Source organism: Lichenostomus cassidix, chromosome 13 (assembly GCF_008360975.1).
Source record: "Lichenostomus cassidix isolate B80296 chromosome 13, HeHo_3.0, whole genome shotgun sequence".
Taxonomy (NCBI): domain Eukaryota; kingdom Metazoa; phylum Chordata; class Aves; order Passeriformes; family Meliphagidae; genus Lichenostomus; species Lichenostomus cassidix.
The window spans coordinates 15,410,045-15,427,545 of NC_139494.1; the positions used below are offsets into that span (position 1 = coordinate 15,410,045).

Here is a 17,501-nt window from a genome sequence, read left to right on the forward strand (position 1 = left end):
CTGAAACGCCGGCTGGCTCCACCCGCTCCGATCCTATATAAGGTGGGTCCGGCTCGGGCGGGGGCGGTGCCCGGGTTCGAGTCCCGCGTTGGCCCGCACCGCCTGCTCTCCTCCCGCCCGCTTCGCTGGGCCCCGCTGGCCGCGGGTGAGTGCGGGGAGCTGGGCCGTGCCGGGGGGCTCCGTCCTCTGCCGCGGGTGATGGGGGAGTGAGAGGTGGAGGGCTGAGGCCTGGCTTACGGCGAAGGCGGGTGGTTGGGGTCGGGGTCGGGCCCGTGTGGGGCAGAGCCGGCGTCCCCCACCTCCGGGAGGGGCGGCGGTGTGGGATGGGGAGGGCTCCCGGGGCCCCCCGCGGGTCAGGGTGGGGCTCCCCGGCAGTAGGAAGGGCTGCCCAGCCTAAGCACGCTGGGGACCCCCGGTGCAGCCGGGCCCTGTCCCACCGGAGAGGGGTGGGGGTATCCGCCCGCTCCGGGCCGCCCAGTCCCAGCGCCTTGCTGGGGCTTGCGCGGCTGCCGGGCGCCGGGAATGCCTGACACGCAGCTCTTCCCCCGGCCCTCCCGAGCGGGGAGCGGGCTGGTGTCGTCTTACACGCCTTATATAGCCCGCAGCGGCCCGGGGAGAGCGGGGGCACGCTGGCCCCCGGCCCTGCAGCCGCCCGGCCGGCCCGTGCGAGGCGTGGGGAGTCCTGCACCCGGCCCCGTCCGCCCTCGGGAGGAAGGTCCTGGGGGCGTTCGTGGGGGTCTGGCGGCTTCTGCCAGGTAAAGGGTGGCAAGAGGCTGGTGCTGGCACATGTGCCCGGAGCCTTGGCCGGCTGACAGCTGTCAGGCAGGGGTGCGCCGGGATTCCCTCCTGCCGAAGCCCCGGAGATGGGCTCGCTCCCAGGGAGCATCTGCTCGGCCGGCTGCCGGAGCGCCAGCCTGGCTGCTCTGCCAGGCGCCTCGGGTGGCATCATACGCAGCTCCTGTGCTGCTGTTGCTGCTAATTCATCCGGCAAAAATGCTTCTGGTTCATATTCCTCTGTACCTGCTGTTGCTCCTCTGCAGTCTCAATAGCCTTGGCTCTCAGCAGCAGAAGATCCTGGGGTGCTGCAAGGGAGAGCACATGTGAGGTTTGGGAGGAGAGCAGAGCCCACAGACAGTCCACTGTGGGTGGCGGCAGGGCTGTGCCTGGCTCCCTGGCACTAGTCAGTGTTAGCCTGGGCCCCTCAACTCTGACGTTTCTGGAGGAGATGCTGATGGATTTGGGGTGCGTCTCTAACCACAGTGTAGGATGGTCAGGGTGGGGTTATAGCTGAAAACGTGACCTGCCTCCTGTTCTGCCCTGCCAGGCGCCAAGCCCTCTCCTCACCTGCTCTCCCTGCATTGTTCTCACATACCCTAACAGCAGGATCACACCCTCTTCCCTTGCAGAGATGGGCGACATGGAGTCCTACAAGGTGATGCTGAACGGGCCGGCACCATGGGGCTTCAGGCTGCAGGGAGGGAAGGATTTCAGCATGCCGCTTTCCATCTCCAGGGTAAGAGAAGCCAAGGCTGGTGACACCCATTCTTCCTCCTCTGTGGGAGGGAGGCCGCAGTGGCTGAGGCAGAGCCATACGGGGGATGTAGATGAGCCGGGGCCCTGGGAGTGCTGCATCCTGCCTTGTCTGGCTCCACGTAGCCTCCTTGGTCCCTTATCAGCTGCAGCACAGAAGGGGGGTGTTCCGGGCAGAGAACTGCAGCAGAAATGTGAAATTCTGCACAGCGTCTGCAGAGGGGGGGCAGGGGAGGCCCCTTCCGGAGTGTGCCCACCACAGCAAGAGGGGATCTGCTCTCTGAGATGTGGGAATGGCTTCCTGGTCTGCACCCCAGCGCTGGGATTGGCATCCCAGGTCCTGGCCAGTGCTCTTCTGCCCTCCCTTCCACAGCACAGCTCCCAAATCCATGCCTGAGCTCACTCCTGAAATGGGCATGGAGAGGAGGAAGCTGCGCTGCTGCCTGCACAGGGACGTGACTCCCTCCACAAAACCATCCCATTTCTCCAGAGAGAGTCATTATGCCACAGCTGGTTGTGCTTGAGGCTGCTGGTTTAAGCCTTTCCCGTTGTGATGCTCCCGAGTCTGACCCCGGGTGTGTGCTGGTCCCTGGCTCTGGTTGGGTACTGGCCACAGCTCTGGCCACGCAATTGCCTTATAAGCCTTGGAATGTGACTGCATCGCCTGTGCCGCTGGCGCTCGGGCAGCTGGCACGGAGGCTGCCTCTCAAAGGACAGCTTTGCTCGTGGCATCGAGCACTGCGTGGGGACCTGCCCCTGGCACGAGCCGGGCACTGCACGCCTGTCCCAGAGGGCACGGATCTCTGCAGCATCCGAGCACGGAGCACGGCCCCTGAGGGCACTGTGTAAGACTGGAGTCGCCAGTGCCGCTGCCCCGGGCCTGCTGATCTCTGCTGAGCACGCCGAGACGGCTTCAGCGAGTTTATTCTCTAAAAAATGTTTCTCTTGGCTGCCAGCCAGCGCTTAACAAAGGGTCTGGTCGGATGGAGGAGCCTCCCAGAGCCCGGGGCAGGGGCCTCGTGAAGCAGCGCTTGGTGGGGCTGGGGCAGTGCTGCCGTCCTGGGCAGGAGCAGTGAGGACATTCCCAGGGGATGCAGCCTGCTTTGTGGGGCTCTCTGGTGAGGCTGGGCTGCATGGCAGGGCAGTGTGCTCTGATGGGCAGGGGTGAGCCTGTGCTGCTCTGCACTCCAGAGGCATCCCCAGCCCCAGAGCTCCTGCCCAGAGCGTGCTGCTGTCCTTGGCCACTGCTTCCCATGAGCTGACCCTGCCATGGCCCTTCCTGCTGGAAGGAAGCATCCTGCTTGGGCTTTGTGGGCTGCAGTGAGGTCCTGCTCTGCAGGGGTGGGCAGTGCGGTTGTGTCCATTGGCTTGACTTTCAGCTGTGTCCATCCCTGTGACATTCCTGTGTGAGCAGTGAGGCTGTTTCACCTCACTGATCACACAGAAGAGGTGCCACCATGTACCTCCTGTGGCAAGGGGCTCTGCTAGGGTGCTGACACCTTGGCTAGGCAAGCTGTAAACCATGGTCCCTGTGCTGGAGCAGGAGTAAAGGCTGCAGTCTGGGGAGCTGGATGTTCTCTGGCACAACCTGCACAATCTGCCAGCTGGGGAAGAGGAGAGACCCTTTGGTGCTGCTGGCAGGAAGGCACTGAGGGGTGTGCTGAGGAGGCTCTGTCCTCGAGGCCCCTGGACAGGGCGGTAGATGAGCACCTCTCTGGATGTGGTGATGGAGGTGCAGGGAACAAAAGACTGACTGGGTGGAGAGGGGAGGAAGGAAGCTCTGGTTAGCGGGCCTGGGTGGGAAGTAGGAGGGCTGGCAGTGCCATGGCTCCTGGCTGAGCTGGCACCTGTCAAAGAGGTTTCCTGCACGTTGGCATGGAGGGGGACGGGAAGTGCTGACCAGGCTGGGTGAGGCTTCATGACGCAGCCTGACGTGCTCTCCCTTTCCTGGGCAGCTGTGTGAAAACCTCTCCCAGCTCCTACTCCTGCTTCTAAACCCATGCAGCCAGCCCATGCCCTCCCCAGCCCTCCAGGGGCAGCAAGTTGGGGCTTGCAGCAGCATAGCCAGGAGCTGGGGGCACCACTGCTGCTTAGGGCACCCTCTCATGCTGGGCAGGAGGAACAGGAGGGTGGTGTGGGGACACTGTCCCGCTGGGAATAGCAGTGGGATGCAGGTGGAACTGGGCCACATGCAGCCCATATGTGGTGTTTGGCCTTGCATGGAGGGCTGGTGCTGGCCTAGGAAAGGGACATGTAGCTCTGGGGTGAGCCGGGTTCCGCAAGGAGGGGCCGGGACTCTGTGGCAAGGATTTTTCAGCCCTCTGACAGTGCTGGGAATCTGGCTCGCTCCTTTTATGTTCATGTCGAACAGGACTTGAGGAAATACTTGGTCTGGGTCCAAGCGCCTCGAGTTCTTCCATGCTGGAGAAGCAGGAATGGCTGCAGCCTGCCCACGTCTGTCTGTCTGTCTGTCAGTGCCTGGGAGCTGTGTGCGGTGCTCCGGGCCTCGCTCGCCTCTGGCTGTGCATCCCTGGCAGGAGGGGAGGGCAGCCTCCACTTCCCAGCGTGAGGTTAACATAGAGCCCGTGCCATGGAGCCACAGCAGGGGCAAGGCGCATCCCTGGCACTGTGGCCGGCAAGGAGAACTTGTGGCTGTGCTCCCGGCTGTCCCAGCAGGGCGACGTGGGTGGGGGCGGGTGTCTCCCTGCCCCGGGAGGGCTCCTGCTCCTCTGTGGGAATGAGGTAATGTCTGCGCCTGCTGGGAACGGGACGGGAGCGCGGGCGGCTGGGGGGAGTGCCCAAGGGGTGCCTCCCCTGTCCCTCCCCTCCCAGGCGAAGGGCTGGACATGCCTGTGGTTTGCAGTGAGATGTGGGCTGCCCAAGGGGCCCTGACTCACTGTGCTCCCTTCCTGCCCTGGGACCACAGAGATGACTCCGAGGGTGGCTGGGCTTCTTGCCGAGACTGAGGCAGCACTGCCACTGTTTGGCGTCACAGCGATGAGGCCCTGGGGTGCTGGCAGGGTCCCCAGCCATGCCGGCAGGCAGGGGCTGGGCAGCGCCCTCGGGTAGTGCTCTGCTGTCTCTTGCTGCCAAGAGGAAGAGGCTGCTCTGGGCTCATTCCCAGGGAAATAGGGAGTAATCTGGGGGTCCCCACCTCCTCCTGGGTCTGGCCTGTGTGGGTGTCCCTGTGCTGGGTTGGGAGTCCTGAGCCCCTGCAGGCCCCTGCCCTCACGAGGATGACCCTCTGCTCCCGTGTCACCACTCTGCTCCCATGTCACCACTCGGCTGTTCCGGCTCTGCCTAACTCTTTCTGTCCTGCAGCTGACTCCGGGTGGGAAGGCAGCCCAGGCCGGCGTGGGTGTGGGTGACTGGGTGCTGTACATCGACGGGGAGAGCACCAGTGCCATGACACACATCGAGGCCCAGAACAGGATCCGCGCCTGCGGGGACAGGCTCTGCCTCACCCTGAGCAGGTAGGAATCATGGGTCCTGCAAACATGGGGTTCTGGTATGACTGGAGCATAATCAGGGCCCTCTGCCCAGTGCTACCTCCTGGCACCCCACTCTCCCAGCATCACTGCTCCTTACTTAGAGCCTGAAAGCCCCTGGCTGTGTCCAAGGGCTCTGCTTGCCTGGATAAGGCTTAGCCTGGCTGCAAGCCACAGGGCAGTGCCAGCTGGCCATGGTTCCCCTCGGTTGGGTGCTGCATCCCTGGGGTACCAGCATGCTGGTGGTGTCTGGGCCAGCTCCAGCACCTGCCCATCTGTCTCCTCTCTTGCAGAGCCCAGAACCAGCTGGGGAAGCCGCAGAAGGTACGTGTCGCTCCTGGTGCCGCAGCAGCAGCTCAGCCTCATCTCAGGGGAAGGGAATCTCAAAGTGTAGTCAAACAAATGGACTTTGCTCCTGGGGCTTTTAGGGGGCTGGAGTGTGTTTGGGGTCTAGAAAGCCCAGCTGGAGGAGCAGCTCTGACCTCTGGCACCATGGAGGATCAGAGGGAGTGGGGTCTGGGCCCAGATTGTCTGTGCCCCTGCTGGTGCTGGGTATGGGCAGGGGTGCAGAGGGGCCAGCACAGGGGAGGAGGCTGGGCAGGTGCAGCACCGTGTTTGCTAGTGCTGGGGAGTGTCCTGGCACAGGGAGGCAGGGCTGGGGCTGGTGACTGGTGGCTCCTGGGCAGAAGCCATCTGCATGTGTTCAGCTTTGTGCCATGGGATGGTTGCAATTGGCGTGTGTGCATGCACCGCCCTGCCACGGGCATCAGCGAGTGTCCGGGGCACCTACTAATCTTCAAATGACCCTCAGGCTGGGTGTGTGACTTGCTGTTGCTGGGCCAGGTGTCCTGTGGAGTGAGGTGCCACCCTGGCAAAGCCTGGTCTCCAAGGTGCACGTGCTGTCCGGCTTTCCTACCTGGCTGCCTGCTGCGCTGCCTGGCCCAGGGCTGCCCCTTGCATGCTGCTTGACGTGTGAGCCCGTGTCTGTGTGTTTTGTCTCGCTCAGGACTCACTCCCCTGCTCTGAACCCCTGAAATATAACTTCGCTCCCAGCACCGCCCTCAACAAAACAGCTCGGCCCTTCGGGGCTGGCTCACCTCCGAACCCACGGCCTGGGCTGGTGACGAAACCCGTGACGTACGCGCCCCTGGCGCCCTCCTGCACCCCCCAGCACAACGGGTATGTTGCTGTCCATCCTGCTCCCTGAGGATCGGGGGGAGCCTGCTGCCCAGCCCTGCTGCGCCTTGCATGCCAGGCACCCTGGGTGGGAGTGGGTGACAGTGCCCATGCTAGGGTCCCCAGTGACTGGTGCTGAGGTGGCACAACAGAACTGTCACACGCTGGGACACACAGCCACACTTGTGCTGGTCCCTTGCTCAGGGATGTATCAGCCTGTGGGGACTCCTGGAAGGCACGACACGGTGGCTGTAGCAGGACACTGGCTGGCATCTACAGCAGCAGGGAAATGGTGGCTGGCTGTGGCCACCAGCTGGTGCCTGACTGGGGATGTCCTGCTGGTCCCCTGGCTGCAGGAATGGGCTGGACAGACTGATAGCCTGCAGCCCTGCCACACCGTTCACCCCTGGCTCTGCTCGGCTGCATGTGTCCAGCAGCTGCTGGTCCCTGCTCCTCCTGCCAGAGCTGCTGTGATGCCCAGGAACTGGGCAATGGGACGGGATGTGGCACTGACTGCCCTGGGCATCCAGTTCTGGGGGCTGAGGGAGCACAGTCTGGTGCATTGGCATCTGCCCCTGTGTCCCAGTGTGCTCTCAGCCCTGGGCGAGCTGGGTGTGAGACTCGGGGGTAGAGGGACTAATGCAGGCCATAGGTAAGCTCTGGAAATTTCTTGGGTGCTGTGGGTCTAATTTCACCTTCCTTTTTTCTTTCTTTCTCTCTTCCTTTTCTCTTTCCCTCTCCCTACAGGTGCTGAGCCTTGACAAGTCAGTAAGCCTTTTGCCTGCTCTCTCTATCCTCCCTGCATGCCTCTTGCCTGCCAGTGAGTGCCCTGTCCTCCAGGGCAGGGCCAGCCTGGGGATGGGCAGCATGTGCTGCTCTGCCCATGTGGGTGGGTCACTCCTGGCACCAAGCTGTCCCCAGTGTAGAGGGCCAATGCTGGCTGTCTCTGCCAGCTGCTGGGGCTCTGGAGTGTCCTTGTGTGTGATCCATTCCCTGTTCCCCAAGATGTAGCTTGGCTGGGTGAGGGCTGATGGGCTGTGCTGGGCACCGTGCCCAGGTCCAGGTGGCACTGCCATAGACAGTCATGGCTGTGGTGCAGCTTCTCTGACAGTGTGTTTTTGACCTTGGCTTATTCTTGCTCTGTCCTTTCTCCTTCTGACCCTTGGAGGCAGTTTCAAATTGCCAGGAATGGTGGTAGTCATTCCAGAGTCAGTCCTTCATGGGCCCAACCTTTGTGGAGTTGCGGGGTGGGGAGTAAGGCAAGGTGTGGCGTCTCTGGTATTGGTGTGCTGCAATTCTGTGCTGGGGAAGGTGGGGAACAGCCCCAGGAGATCTGTCAGATTTGACAGATGACTCTGTCACTCACAGGCAGCCCCTGCAGCCACTGGAGTCCCCAAGCACCCCTGTGTGTGACCCTGTGAAGCTGCGGATGTTAGAGGACATTGATGACTCTCAGCCCCACAGCTGGACCTCCCAGTCCCGCTCCTTCCGCAAACTGTCCCGGCTGGTGGGCACAGACACCAGTGAGTTCCCACAGGGCCTGGTGCTGGCTGACTGCCCAGCTTTGCCAGGGTAACTGGAGCTGGATAAAGGCTTTGGTGCCTTGTGGCACTGGAGTGTTGGTTGTGGCCCTGTGGGGCAATTGAGCCAGCCAGAGCTGCCCGGGGCTCTGTGGGCTCGTGGTGGTGCAACTGGGCTGGGGCTGTGCTCTGCCCTGTCGCCAGGCAGGGCCATGAATTGGGACAGGTGGGCAGTGGGAGGAGAGGTCCTTTTCCCTTTCCTGTTCCTTTTCCCTTTCCACTGTCTCTGGGCCTCAGCTGCTGCAGACTGACTCCATCTCCCCCTTTCTCTCCTGCTGTGCTCAGTGGAGGATGGTGAGGACGAGCTTGTTAAAAAGCCCAGGTAAGGGGAGTATGTGCCAAGGCAGCAGCAGGAGCCACAAAGTGCCCACCCCAGGCTCAGCCCACACATCTGGTTCTCTCTTGCTGCTTGCAGTCACTCGGGAAGCTCTTTGCCCTGTTGCTGTTTCTTCTCTCCCTCTCCAAGAGTCGAGCTGTTGGTGGAGCTGTAGAGCTCACCCTGCACTCACCCCACAGTGGGCACTGCCAGAGCTCAGCCACTGCTCTGGCCATCACCTTGGGAAGGTCCTGTCCGGACACCCACTGGCCAGACAAGATGTCCTGTGCCGGGCAGGACCTGCTGGGCACTGCTGGCGCCAGGCTGGGGAGGCCAAGCTCTACCGTTGCTTCTCGAGGAAAAGGGATCTGGAGAAGGCTGGTGCACTGACAACACCTTGCTGGGGGTATTGGGAGGTGATAGGCAGCAACTGGACAGTGTGCCGTGAGCCTGGCATGGGGCTGCGGAATGACAGGGCAGAGCTGGGTGAGTGTCACCAACTTCTAGTTCTGGAGTACCTTTGTGAGGGATGGGCTGAGCTGTGGTCAAATACTGAGTGTTGTGCTACCATTTTTTCCAACATCACAGGGATGCCCGTGGGTCCAGCTGGGGCACAGTGGAGCAGTGGTGAGTGCCAGGATCTGGTGAGGGCACCTTTGGCAGACTGCCCTGTGCTGCAGTGTTGGGCAGGGTCTGTGCTTTGTGCTGGCTGAGCTCCTGCCCTCTGTCACTCACAGGCAGGCCCCACAGCCACTGGAGCCCCCCAGCACTCCTGGGTGTGATCCTGGGAAGTTGAGGATGTTAGAGGACGCTGAGGACTGGCAGCCCCGCACCGGGACCTCCCAGTCCCGCTCCTTCCGCAAACTGGCCCAGCTGACGGGCACAGATGGCAGTGAGTTCCTGCAGGGCCTGGCACTGGACTGTGTAGGGGTAACCAGAAGCTGGGAGAGGCAGTGTGGTACTGTGGTATCCAGGAGTTAAGGCCCGAATTAACTCCTTCAGGGCATCTGGGCGGGTGAGATCTGCCCGGTGCTGTGTGTGGACTCATGGTGGTGCTGCTGGTCTGAGGCCATGCTCTGCCCTGTGGCTGGGCAGGGCTGTGCAATGGGGCGAGGGGATGGTGAGTGGGGAGGTTGGTTTCCTTCCTTTCCCTTCCTGCTTTTCCTGGACATTAGTTGCTGCAGACTGACTCCATCTCCCCCTTTCTCTCCTGCTGCGCTCAGTGGAGGATGGTGAGGATGAGCTTGTTAAAAAGCCCAGGTAAGGGGAGCGTGTGCTGGGGCAGCAGCAGGAGCCACAAGGTGCTTACCCTGGGCTCAGCCCACAAGGCTTGCTCTCCCTCACTGCTTGCAGTCACTCAGGGGAAGCTCTTTGCCCTGTTGCTGTTTTTTCTCTCCTCTCCTTATACTCCACCCTTCTGTCCTGTTCTTTCTCTCTTCCTAGAGCCAAGCTGTTGTCAGAGCCACAGACTCTGCTCTGTGTTCACCCCACAACAGGCACTGCCAGTGCTCAGCCACTGCTCTGGCTTGTCACCTCAGGAGGGTCCTGCCCAGACACCCACCAGCCACACAGGCTGTCCCCAGATGAGGTGTCTTTATGCTGGGTGTGCAGGCAGGACCCACTGGGCACTGTTTGCACCGAGGTGGGGAGGCCAAGATGCAGCACAGTGTGCTGGACACTGTGGGCAGGGGTGGCTGGTGGCACTGATGGCACCTTGCTGAGGGTGTTGGGAGTTGCAAGGTAGTGACCAGACCCGACCTGGGGCATGATGTGGGACCGTGGAAAGGCTGCAAGGCTTGTCAGGAGTGAATGCTGTTGGGATTTCCACAAGGCTCGTGTGTCTCTGGGGCTGTGGATGCGTATGGGGAGGGATGGGCTGGTCAAACACTGACTGTTGTGCCACCATTCTTTCTGATGCCACAGGGATGCCCGTGGGTCCAGCTGGGGCTCGGGGCAGCAGCGGTGAGTGCCAGAATATGGCAGAGGTGTTGGCATGTGCCAAGGCATCTTTGGGGATGCTTTCCTGTTTCAGAGCAGGGTCCAATCTTGATGCTGAGCTCCTGCCCTCTGTCACTCATAGGCAGCCTCCACAGCTGCTGGAGCCCCCCAGTGACACTGTGTGTGACCCTGTGAAGCTGCGGATGTTAGAGGACATTGATGACTCAAAGCCCCACACCTGGACATCCCAGTCCCGCTCCTTCCGCAAACTGGCCCGGATGGTGGGCGCAAGCAGCAGTGAGTTCTTGCAGGGCCTGGCACAGGCTGGCTGCCCAGGTGTGCCCAGCTTTGCTGCAGCAACTGGAGCCATATAAAGGCCATGGTGTGTTGTTGCAGCAGGGCATTGGTTTTAACCCCATATGGACTCTCTGTGGCAGTTGCCCGCGGCTCTGTGGGCTCGTGCTGTTGCCACTGCGTTGGGGCCATGCTCTGCCATATGGCTGGGCAGGGCTGTGTGTTGGGGCAGGGAGGCAGTGGGAGGAGAGGGCGTTTTTCTTTCCTTCCTTTCCCTTCCCTTTCCTTCCTGCTGTGCCTGGGCCTCAGTTGCCACAGACTGACTCCATCTCCCCCCTTTATTTCCTGCTGTGCTCAGTGGATGATGGTGAGGATGAGCCCATTAAAAAGCCCAGGTAAGGGGCAGCAGCAGGAGGCACAAGGTGCCCACGCTAGGCTCAGCTCCCACAGCCCGCTTCACACTTGCTGCTTGCAGTCACTCTGGCGGTGCTCTTTGCCCTGTTGGGGTTCTTCTCTCCCTCTTTGTCCCCTCTCCCAGACTCAAGCTGTTGGTGGAGCTGCACAGTGGGCACCGCAAGTGCTCACTGTTCTGTCACCTCCGGAGGGTCCTGCCCTAAGCACCCACCTGGGTAGGCGTGGCTGGTGACAATCACAACACCTTACTGGAGATGTTGGGAGATGCTGGGCAGCAACTGGTCTTGGTGCTTTGCATCCCATGCGGCTGTAGAGCAGCTGCAAGGCTGCTGGTCGGCATTTTCACGTGGCTTGTGCCTCCCTGGGGCTGTGGTAGGGTATGGCAGGGATGGTCAAACAGTAACTATTGTGCTACTGTTGTTTCCAATGTCACAGGGATTCCCATGAGTCCAGCTGGGGCGTAGTGGAGCAGCGGTGAGTGTCAGGGTCTGGCAGAGGTGTTGGCATGTGCCAGGGCACCTTTTGGCAGCACTGCCCTGTGCTGCAGTGTTGGGCAGGGTCTGTGTTTTGTGCTGGCTGAGCTCCTGCCCTCTGTCACTCACAGGGAGCCTCTGGAACCCCCCAGCACTCCCGGGTGTGATCCCGGGAAGTTGAGGATGTTAGAGGACGCTGAGGGCTGGCAGCCCCGCACCGGGACCTCCCAGTCCCGCTCCTTCCGCAAACTGGCCCAGCTGACGGGCACAGATGGCAGTGAGTTCCTGCAGGGCCTGGCACTGGCTGGGGTACTGGACTGTGTAGGGATAACCAGAAGCTGGGAGAGGCAGTGTGGTACTGTGGTACCCAGGAGCTTGGCTTTTGGCCCTAAGTCATCCTTTGAGGGCATCTGAGCCAGCGAGAGCTGCTGGTCTGAGACTGTGTGTGGGCTCATGGTGCTGCTGGTCTGAGGCCATGCTCTGCCCTGTGGCTGGGCAGGGCTGTACAGTGAGGTGAGGGGATGGTGAGTGGGGAGGTTGGTTTTTTCCTTTCTTTTTCTGCTTTTCCTGGACATCAGTCACCGCAGACTGATGCCATCTCCCCCTTTCTCTCCTGCTGCGCCCAGTGGAGGATGGTGAGGATGAGCTTGTTAAAAAGCCCAGGTAAGGGGAGCGTGTGCTGAGGCTGCGTGTTCCAAGCACATGTGTGGGCACTACTGGCTTTGAGCTGGGGATGCTGAGCTGCACCTGAGCCTTTTGGGCATAAAAGGAGTGGAAGAGGCTGATGGCAAACCTGGCTGTGGGATGTTGGGAGATGCTGGGTAGTGCCTGAACCTGGGGCATGCTGTCCTGTGAGCCTGGTGTGGCAGAGTTGGGTCAGTGCTGCTGACTCATTTGTCCTCAGCCTCACTGCTTCTTGTGACTCTGGGCAAACTCTTTGCCCTGTTGGGGATTCTTCTCTCCCTCTCCCAGAGCCAAGCTGTTGGTGGAGCTGCAGAGCCCACCCCGTGCTCACCCCACAACAGGCACTGCCAGTGCTCAGCCGCTGCTTTGACCTTCACCTTGAAAGGGTCCTGCCTGGACACCCACCAGCCAGGCAGGCTGTCCCCAGATGAGGTGTCCTTATGCTGGGTGTGCAGGCAGGACCCACTGGGCACTGCTGGCACCGAGGTGGGGAGGCCAAGATGCAGCACAGTGTGCTGGACACTGTGGATAGGGGTGGCTTGTGACACAACACTTTGCTGGGCATTTTGGGAGTCACAGGTCAGGGGCTGTACCTGGCGCACAATGTATTACGGAGCCATGGAATGGCTGCAAGGCTGGTCAGGAGTGAATGCTGTTGGGATTTCTGTGAGGCTTGTGTATCTCTGAGACTGTGGGTTCGTACGGGAAGGATGGGCTGAGCCATGGATCAGCTGTTTACTGCTGTGCCGCCGTTTTTTCTGATGCCACAGGGATGCCCGTGGGTCCAGCTGGGGCATGGTGGAGCAGCGGTGAGTGCCAGAGTCTGGCAGAGGTGTTAGCATGTGCCAGGGCACTTTTTGGAGTGCTTTCCTGTTTCAGGGCAGGGTCCAATCTTGGTGCTGGCTGAGCTGCCCTCTGTCACTCACAGACAGCCCCCTCAGCCACTGGAGCCCCCCAACACCCCCGGGTGCAACCCTGGGAAGCTGCGACTGATAGAGGATGCTGAGGACTGGCAGCCCCGCACCGGCACCTCCCAGTCCCGCACCTTCCGCAAACTGGCCCAGCTGACGGGCACAGACAGCAGCAGTGAGTTCCTGCAGGGCCTGGCACTGGCTGGGGGTATTGGACTTTCCCTGGGCTGCCAGAGTCTGGAGTGGCACTGGAGTGTTGGTTTTGGCCCTGTGTGGTCCCTGTGGGGTGGCTGAGTCAGTGGGAGTTGCCTGGGGCTGTGTGTGGTCTCATGGTGGTGCCACTGGTCTGGGGCCGTGCTCTGCCCTGTGGCTGGGCAGGGCTTTGTGTTGGGGCAGGGGGTGACTGGAGGAGAGGTTGGTTTTCCTCTTTTCCCGTTCCTCTCCTGCTGTGTCTGGGCCTTGGTCCGTGCAGACTGACTGTTTCCTCCTTTCTCTCCTGCTGCGCTCAGTGGAGGATCATGATGATGTGTTTGTTAGGAAGCCCAGGTAAGGAGAGTGTGTGGCAGCAGGAGCTGGGGGGCTGCATGTCCTGGGCAGGACCTATTGGGCATTGCTCCCCCTCAGCTGGGAATGCTGAACTGCGCCGTGGTGTCCCAGAAACAGGGGGTTGGGGGTGGCTGATGGCACTGGAAAAATCTTGCTGTGTTGTGATGTTTGGGCAGCACCTGGACCTGGGGCACAGTGTCCTGTGAGCCTGGCATAGGGCTGCAGGGCAGCCGGGCTTAGCTTGTGAATGTCACCAGCTTGTCAGGGTTGTTCCTTGTTCTGTGCTGCCGGGCAGGGGTGGTGCACAGCACCCCATTTTTTACCTCTGTGACACCTCTTGCCTTAGTTGTCATGGCCCTTGGGTACCAGCTCTGCCCAGTTTGTTCTGATACAAGCAAAATCTTGTGTTTGTCTTGGAGAGGCACAGAGCCACTGGCTCTCCCTCTCTCCCTGTCACCCCTCTTTCAGTGGGCTGTGCCTCTTTAACGCTGGCTTGCCCTGCCTGTCCCCAGCGCTGCTGAGCTGCACCCTGGGGCTTCCTTCACCAGGTCAAGTTCAGGTCCCTGTGCAACCCAGTGAGACTGGGGGTGATCATCATGTGTTAGCAGGCAGCCAAAGTCTGTGTGGTCCCTCGGGTCCCTGGTCAGTCCGAAACAGCCCAGAACCCTCCCTCCTGCCACTCCCCAGACCACCACAGTGGGTACCAGAGACCCCGGGGGTGCTGTCTTGGCAAATCTGAAGGCCTTTGGCTCAGTACCTCATCACTAAACCAGCTACTGCTGGATGTGGGAGCTTGGCCAGCTCCTGCCTGCTTGTTGGGGTGGGGGGCCCTGCCTGCACTCTCAGGGCAGCAGGGGTTAGCAGGGCAGGCTGGATAAACTGCTTGTTCTGTAGCCAGGTCTCTGTGCCGGACCCATCCCCAGGAGCAACGATGAAGACTGAGCCAGGACTGGGTGAGCAAAACATCTCCTCTGGGCTTTTTGGGGGTTGGGGCTGCTGAGGGATCAGGAGCACTGTCCTAAAGACCTGTGTGTGTGTGTTTACAGCCCCCAGGACCCCCAGTGCCACCCCGAGCCCCACCAGCCGTCCACCCTGGGCTGTGGACCCCTCGTTTGCTGAGCGCTATGCCCCGGACAAGACGAGCACGGTGGTGAGCAAGCACAGCCAGCCAGCCACACCGACCCCCATGCAGAACCGCAGCTCCATCGTGCAGGCAGCCCAGCAAGCCCCCGAGGGGCCTGGCCGCACCCCGCTCTGCTACAAGTGTAACAAGGTCATCAGGTGAGCCCTGGCTGTCACCACCGCCGTGCCAGTGTCCTGGGGTGGGTCCTGGTGTGGCTGACGTGGCTCTGTCCTGCTGCAGGGGCCGATACCTGGTGGCGCTGGGACATTATTACCACCCCGAGGAGTTCACTTGCTGCCAGTGCAGGAAGGTGCTGGATGAGGGTGGCTTCTTTGAGGAGAAAGGCTCCATCTTCTGCCCCAAGTGCTACGACACGCGCTATGCACCCAGCTGCGCCAAGTGCAAGAAGAAGATCACTGGGGTGAGTGTCCCTCAGGCTGCCCCTCATCTCCTGTCCTTGCCCTCTGCTTTGAGTGGCTGGCTCTGTTCCTTCCCACCTTGGTCCCATCTCAGGGGATTCCTTGTCCCTTGGTGGTCCTGCCCTTGGCTGACAGTGGCTCCCCTCCAGGAGGTGATGCACGCACTGAAGATGACCTGGCATGTGCAGTGCTTCACCTGCAACGCCTGCAAAACTCCCATCCGCAACCGAGCCTTCTACATGGAGGAGGGGCAGCCCTACTGCGAGAGAGGTAGGACCCAGGGACCCCTGTGTCACCTCTTGTAGCCCTGGGGCACCATTGGGACTCAGCAGCACAGGAGTGAGGGATGAGCTGCCCTGCTCTACAGGGCTCCCCCTGGGCTGTGGGGAGCATAGAGACCCCAATCCCACAGCCCTGAGCCCTCCATCCTGGTCTTCCCCAGCTGCAGGGTAGTGCCATCGCTCCTATGTTGCCATGACAATGAGGGAGGATGTACATCAAAGTGAATGCTGCATCCTGGGAGATGAGGTTCTCCTCCTCCTCCCCGGAGCCCTGTGGTAGCTGGGCCACCTGGCACCTCTCCTGGGTATCTGGGGCATTATTCCACCCAGATGGGAGCTGGCAGCGAGTTGTCCCCGGGCTGTGCCTGCAGAATCCCAGCTGAGCTGCAGCCCTGCTCCCCTGGGATGAGGAGCTGTAGTGCATGGAAGTACTGACCTGGGCTCTGCCTTTCCTCACAGACTATGAGAAGATGTTTGGCACCAAGTGCCGTGGCTGTGACTTCAAGATTGATGCTGGGGACCGGTTCCTGGAGGCGCTGGGGTTCAGCTGGCATGACACTTGTTTCGTCTGTGCGGTGAGCCATGTGCTTCCCTCCCTGATGGTTGCAGGGGGCTGTGCTTCTCCCTGGCACTCCTGCTCTGAGTGGGGTACACCAGCAGCACAGGGGACCTGCTGCCACAAGGCTTTTTCCACTTGCCTCTGTTGTGGGGACTTGGGACTCTGCTCTGAGCCTTCTGGTCCCTGGCAGTGCCCCAGGGCCATGTGGAGTGGTCCCTGGTCTCTGTGCGACACTGGTGGGGTGTGGGGTGTCTAGAGGCTGGCTCAGGCCCCCAGCCTGATCACCTGCACTCTCCTCCCCAGATCTGCCAGACCAACCTGGAAGGGAAGACGTTCTACTCCAAGAAGGACAAGCCGCTCTGCAAGAGCCACGCTTTCTCCCACGTGTGAGGGGTGGGAGTTCAGCTGTGCCCACGCGTGCCCCTGGCCCTGCATGCTCCTCTCCCCCTGCCCTGCTGCCCCCAGGGAGCCAGGCTGGGCCCTTGGCCTTTTTCCTTGCTCCTGTCTCTTTCCTGGCAGCTCCTGGCTCAACTCCAGCCAGAGACAGTGCTGCATCCAGAGACCCTTATAGCTGGGTGGCTTCTTATACACTTCTCTACTGGCCCTGGGAGACCTGGGAAGGGGATGCTACATCAATCTCCTGCCCCTGAGCCACACAGCATGGTGGGCACAACCGTGTTGAGGCTGGAATTGGAGGGGGTCTGCCACAGCCGGGCTGCTCCCTTGCTGCTGTCTGGCAGCTCAGTACTGGGGCAGGGATGCTCCTTACATATCCCTCAGTGGGTGAGGACCAGCCTCTGTCACACTCTCCCCCACCTTCCCTGCTGTGTGCTTGGGGCTGGAGACCTGGCCCTGCTCCCCTGCTGGGGCCCTGCCCATGACAACCTACCAGTCACCCCTCAAATTGCTGCGGTGGCTTCCTGCCCCAGCTGTGTTCCAGGGGGGTCTGTGCCTCATGCCCCCCACCCCACTGGCCCACTGCTCCCCTGGGGCTGACAGCACCCCCAGCCCGGCGTGGCCCAGCCATGGGCTGGCAGCATGTGCTGATAGCCCAGCTGGACAGCTGCTCCTGCAAGGCCTGGGCACGGCTTCCTACCAAAGAGCTCTCTGCCACTGCCATCCTGGGCCCATGGATGCCTCCCCGCAACCCACACCCTCCGGTTGGGCTGCACTGATGTAGCCACGGTGCTTTTAGTGCCTTTAATAAACACTTCTCTGCAAGTGCCGGCTGTCTCCAGGCCTGTGGTTTTGCCGAGTGAGGTGTGGCTGGCTGGGAAGGTCATGCTCTGCCCTCATCCCGCTCCCTCTGGGGCCTGACTCAGCTCCTTCCCGCTTTCCAGGGAAAATCTTCGCCTCAGATTTCTCCTCCTCTGCCCGCGTCAGCCGAGGCTGGACCCCTTGTGTCAGCTGGGTCATCCCTCTTGTAGCAGGCAGGATGGCTAACAGAACCAATAAGTAGTCTAGGGGGCAAAATGCAGCAAGGAGAGATGGAGAAGGGGTCAGACCTTAGTGGGGGTCCCCACATACCTGGCAGTGTCCTCTGCTCCCTGCTGTGCCCTGGCCCAGAGTCCTGTGCAGGGGCTGAGGAGTCATGGGGCACGCGTGGGCCACGTGCACCAGCTCTGGGCGTTCTCTGGTGTGGAGCAGCCAAGCGTTCGCTCACGCGATGCAGCTGCCGTCCCGAAGGACGGGTGTGAGGCCATGCCGGCATCTCTGGCTGGAACAGGCTCGAGGGCAGCGGGTGTGGGGAAGTGGATGTTCTCCTCCCT

At 61.4% G+C, this 17,501-nt stretch overlaps 1 protein-coding gene across 10 annotated transcripts; it reads left to right on the forward strand.

The window, feature by feature from the left end:
• The first annotated feature begins 21 nt into the window (after positions 1–21).
• Positions 22–16,958, forward strand: PDLIM7 (PDZ and LIM domain 7). Of its 10 annotated transcripts, none has more exons than XM_085073923.1 (25): positions 22–145; positions 1,407–1,513; positions 4,852–5,003; positions 5,312–5,342; positions 6,942–6,958; positions 7,563–7,717; positions 8,060–8,096; positions 8,679–8,717; positions 8,828–8,982; positions 9,314–9,350; positions 10,014–10,052; positions 10,171–10,325; positions 10,681–10,717; positions 11,172–11,210; positions 11,341–11,486; positions 11,836–11,872; positions 12,664–12,702; positions 12,822–12,979; positions 13,314–13,350; positions 14,245–14,303; positions 14,397–14,631; positions 14,714–14,894; positions 15,042–15,162; positions 15,633–15,748; positions 16,036–16,958. In XM_085073923.1, the coding sequence occupies exons 2-25, from the start codon at positions 1,409–1,411 to the stop codon at positions 16,120–16,122; spliced, it is 2,214 nt and encodes a 737-aa protein (XP_084930049.1). In that variant the 5' UTR covers positions 22–145; positions 1,407–1,408; the 3' UTR covers positions 16,123–16,958. The 10 variants fall into 10 exon arrangements, with proteins under 10 accessions (XP_084930049.1, XP_084930053.1, XP_084930056.1 ...); XM_085073925.1 differs by having other exon boundaries at positions 60–145; positions 1,325–1,513; XM_085073926.1 differs by lacking the exon at positions 22–145 and adding an exon at positions 735–755.
• Positions 16,959–17,501: the final 543 nt, after the last annotated feature.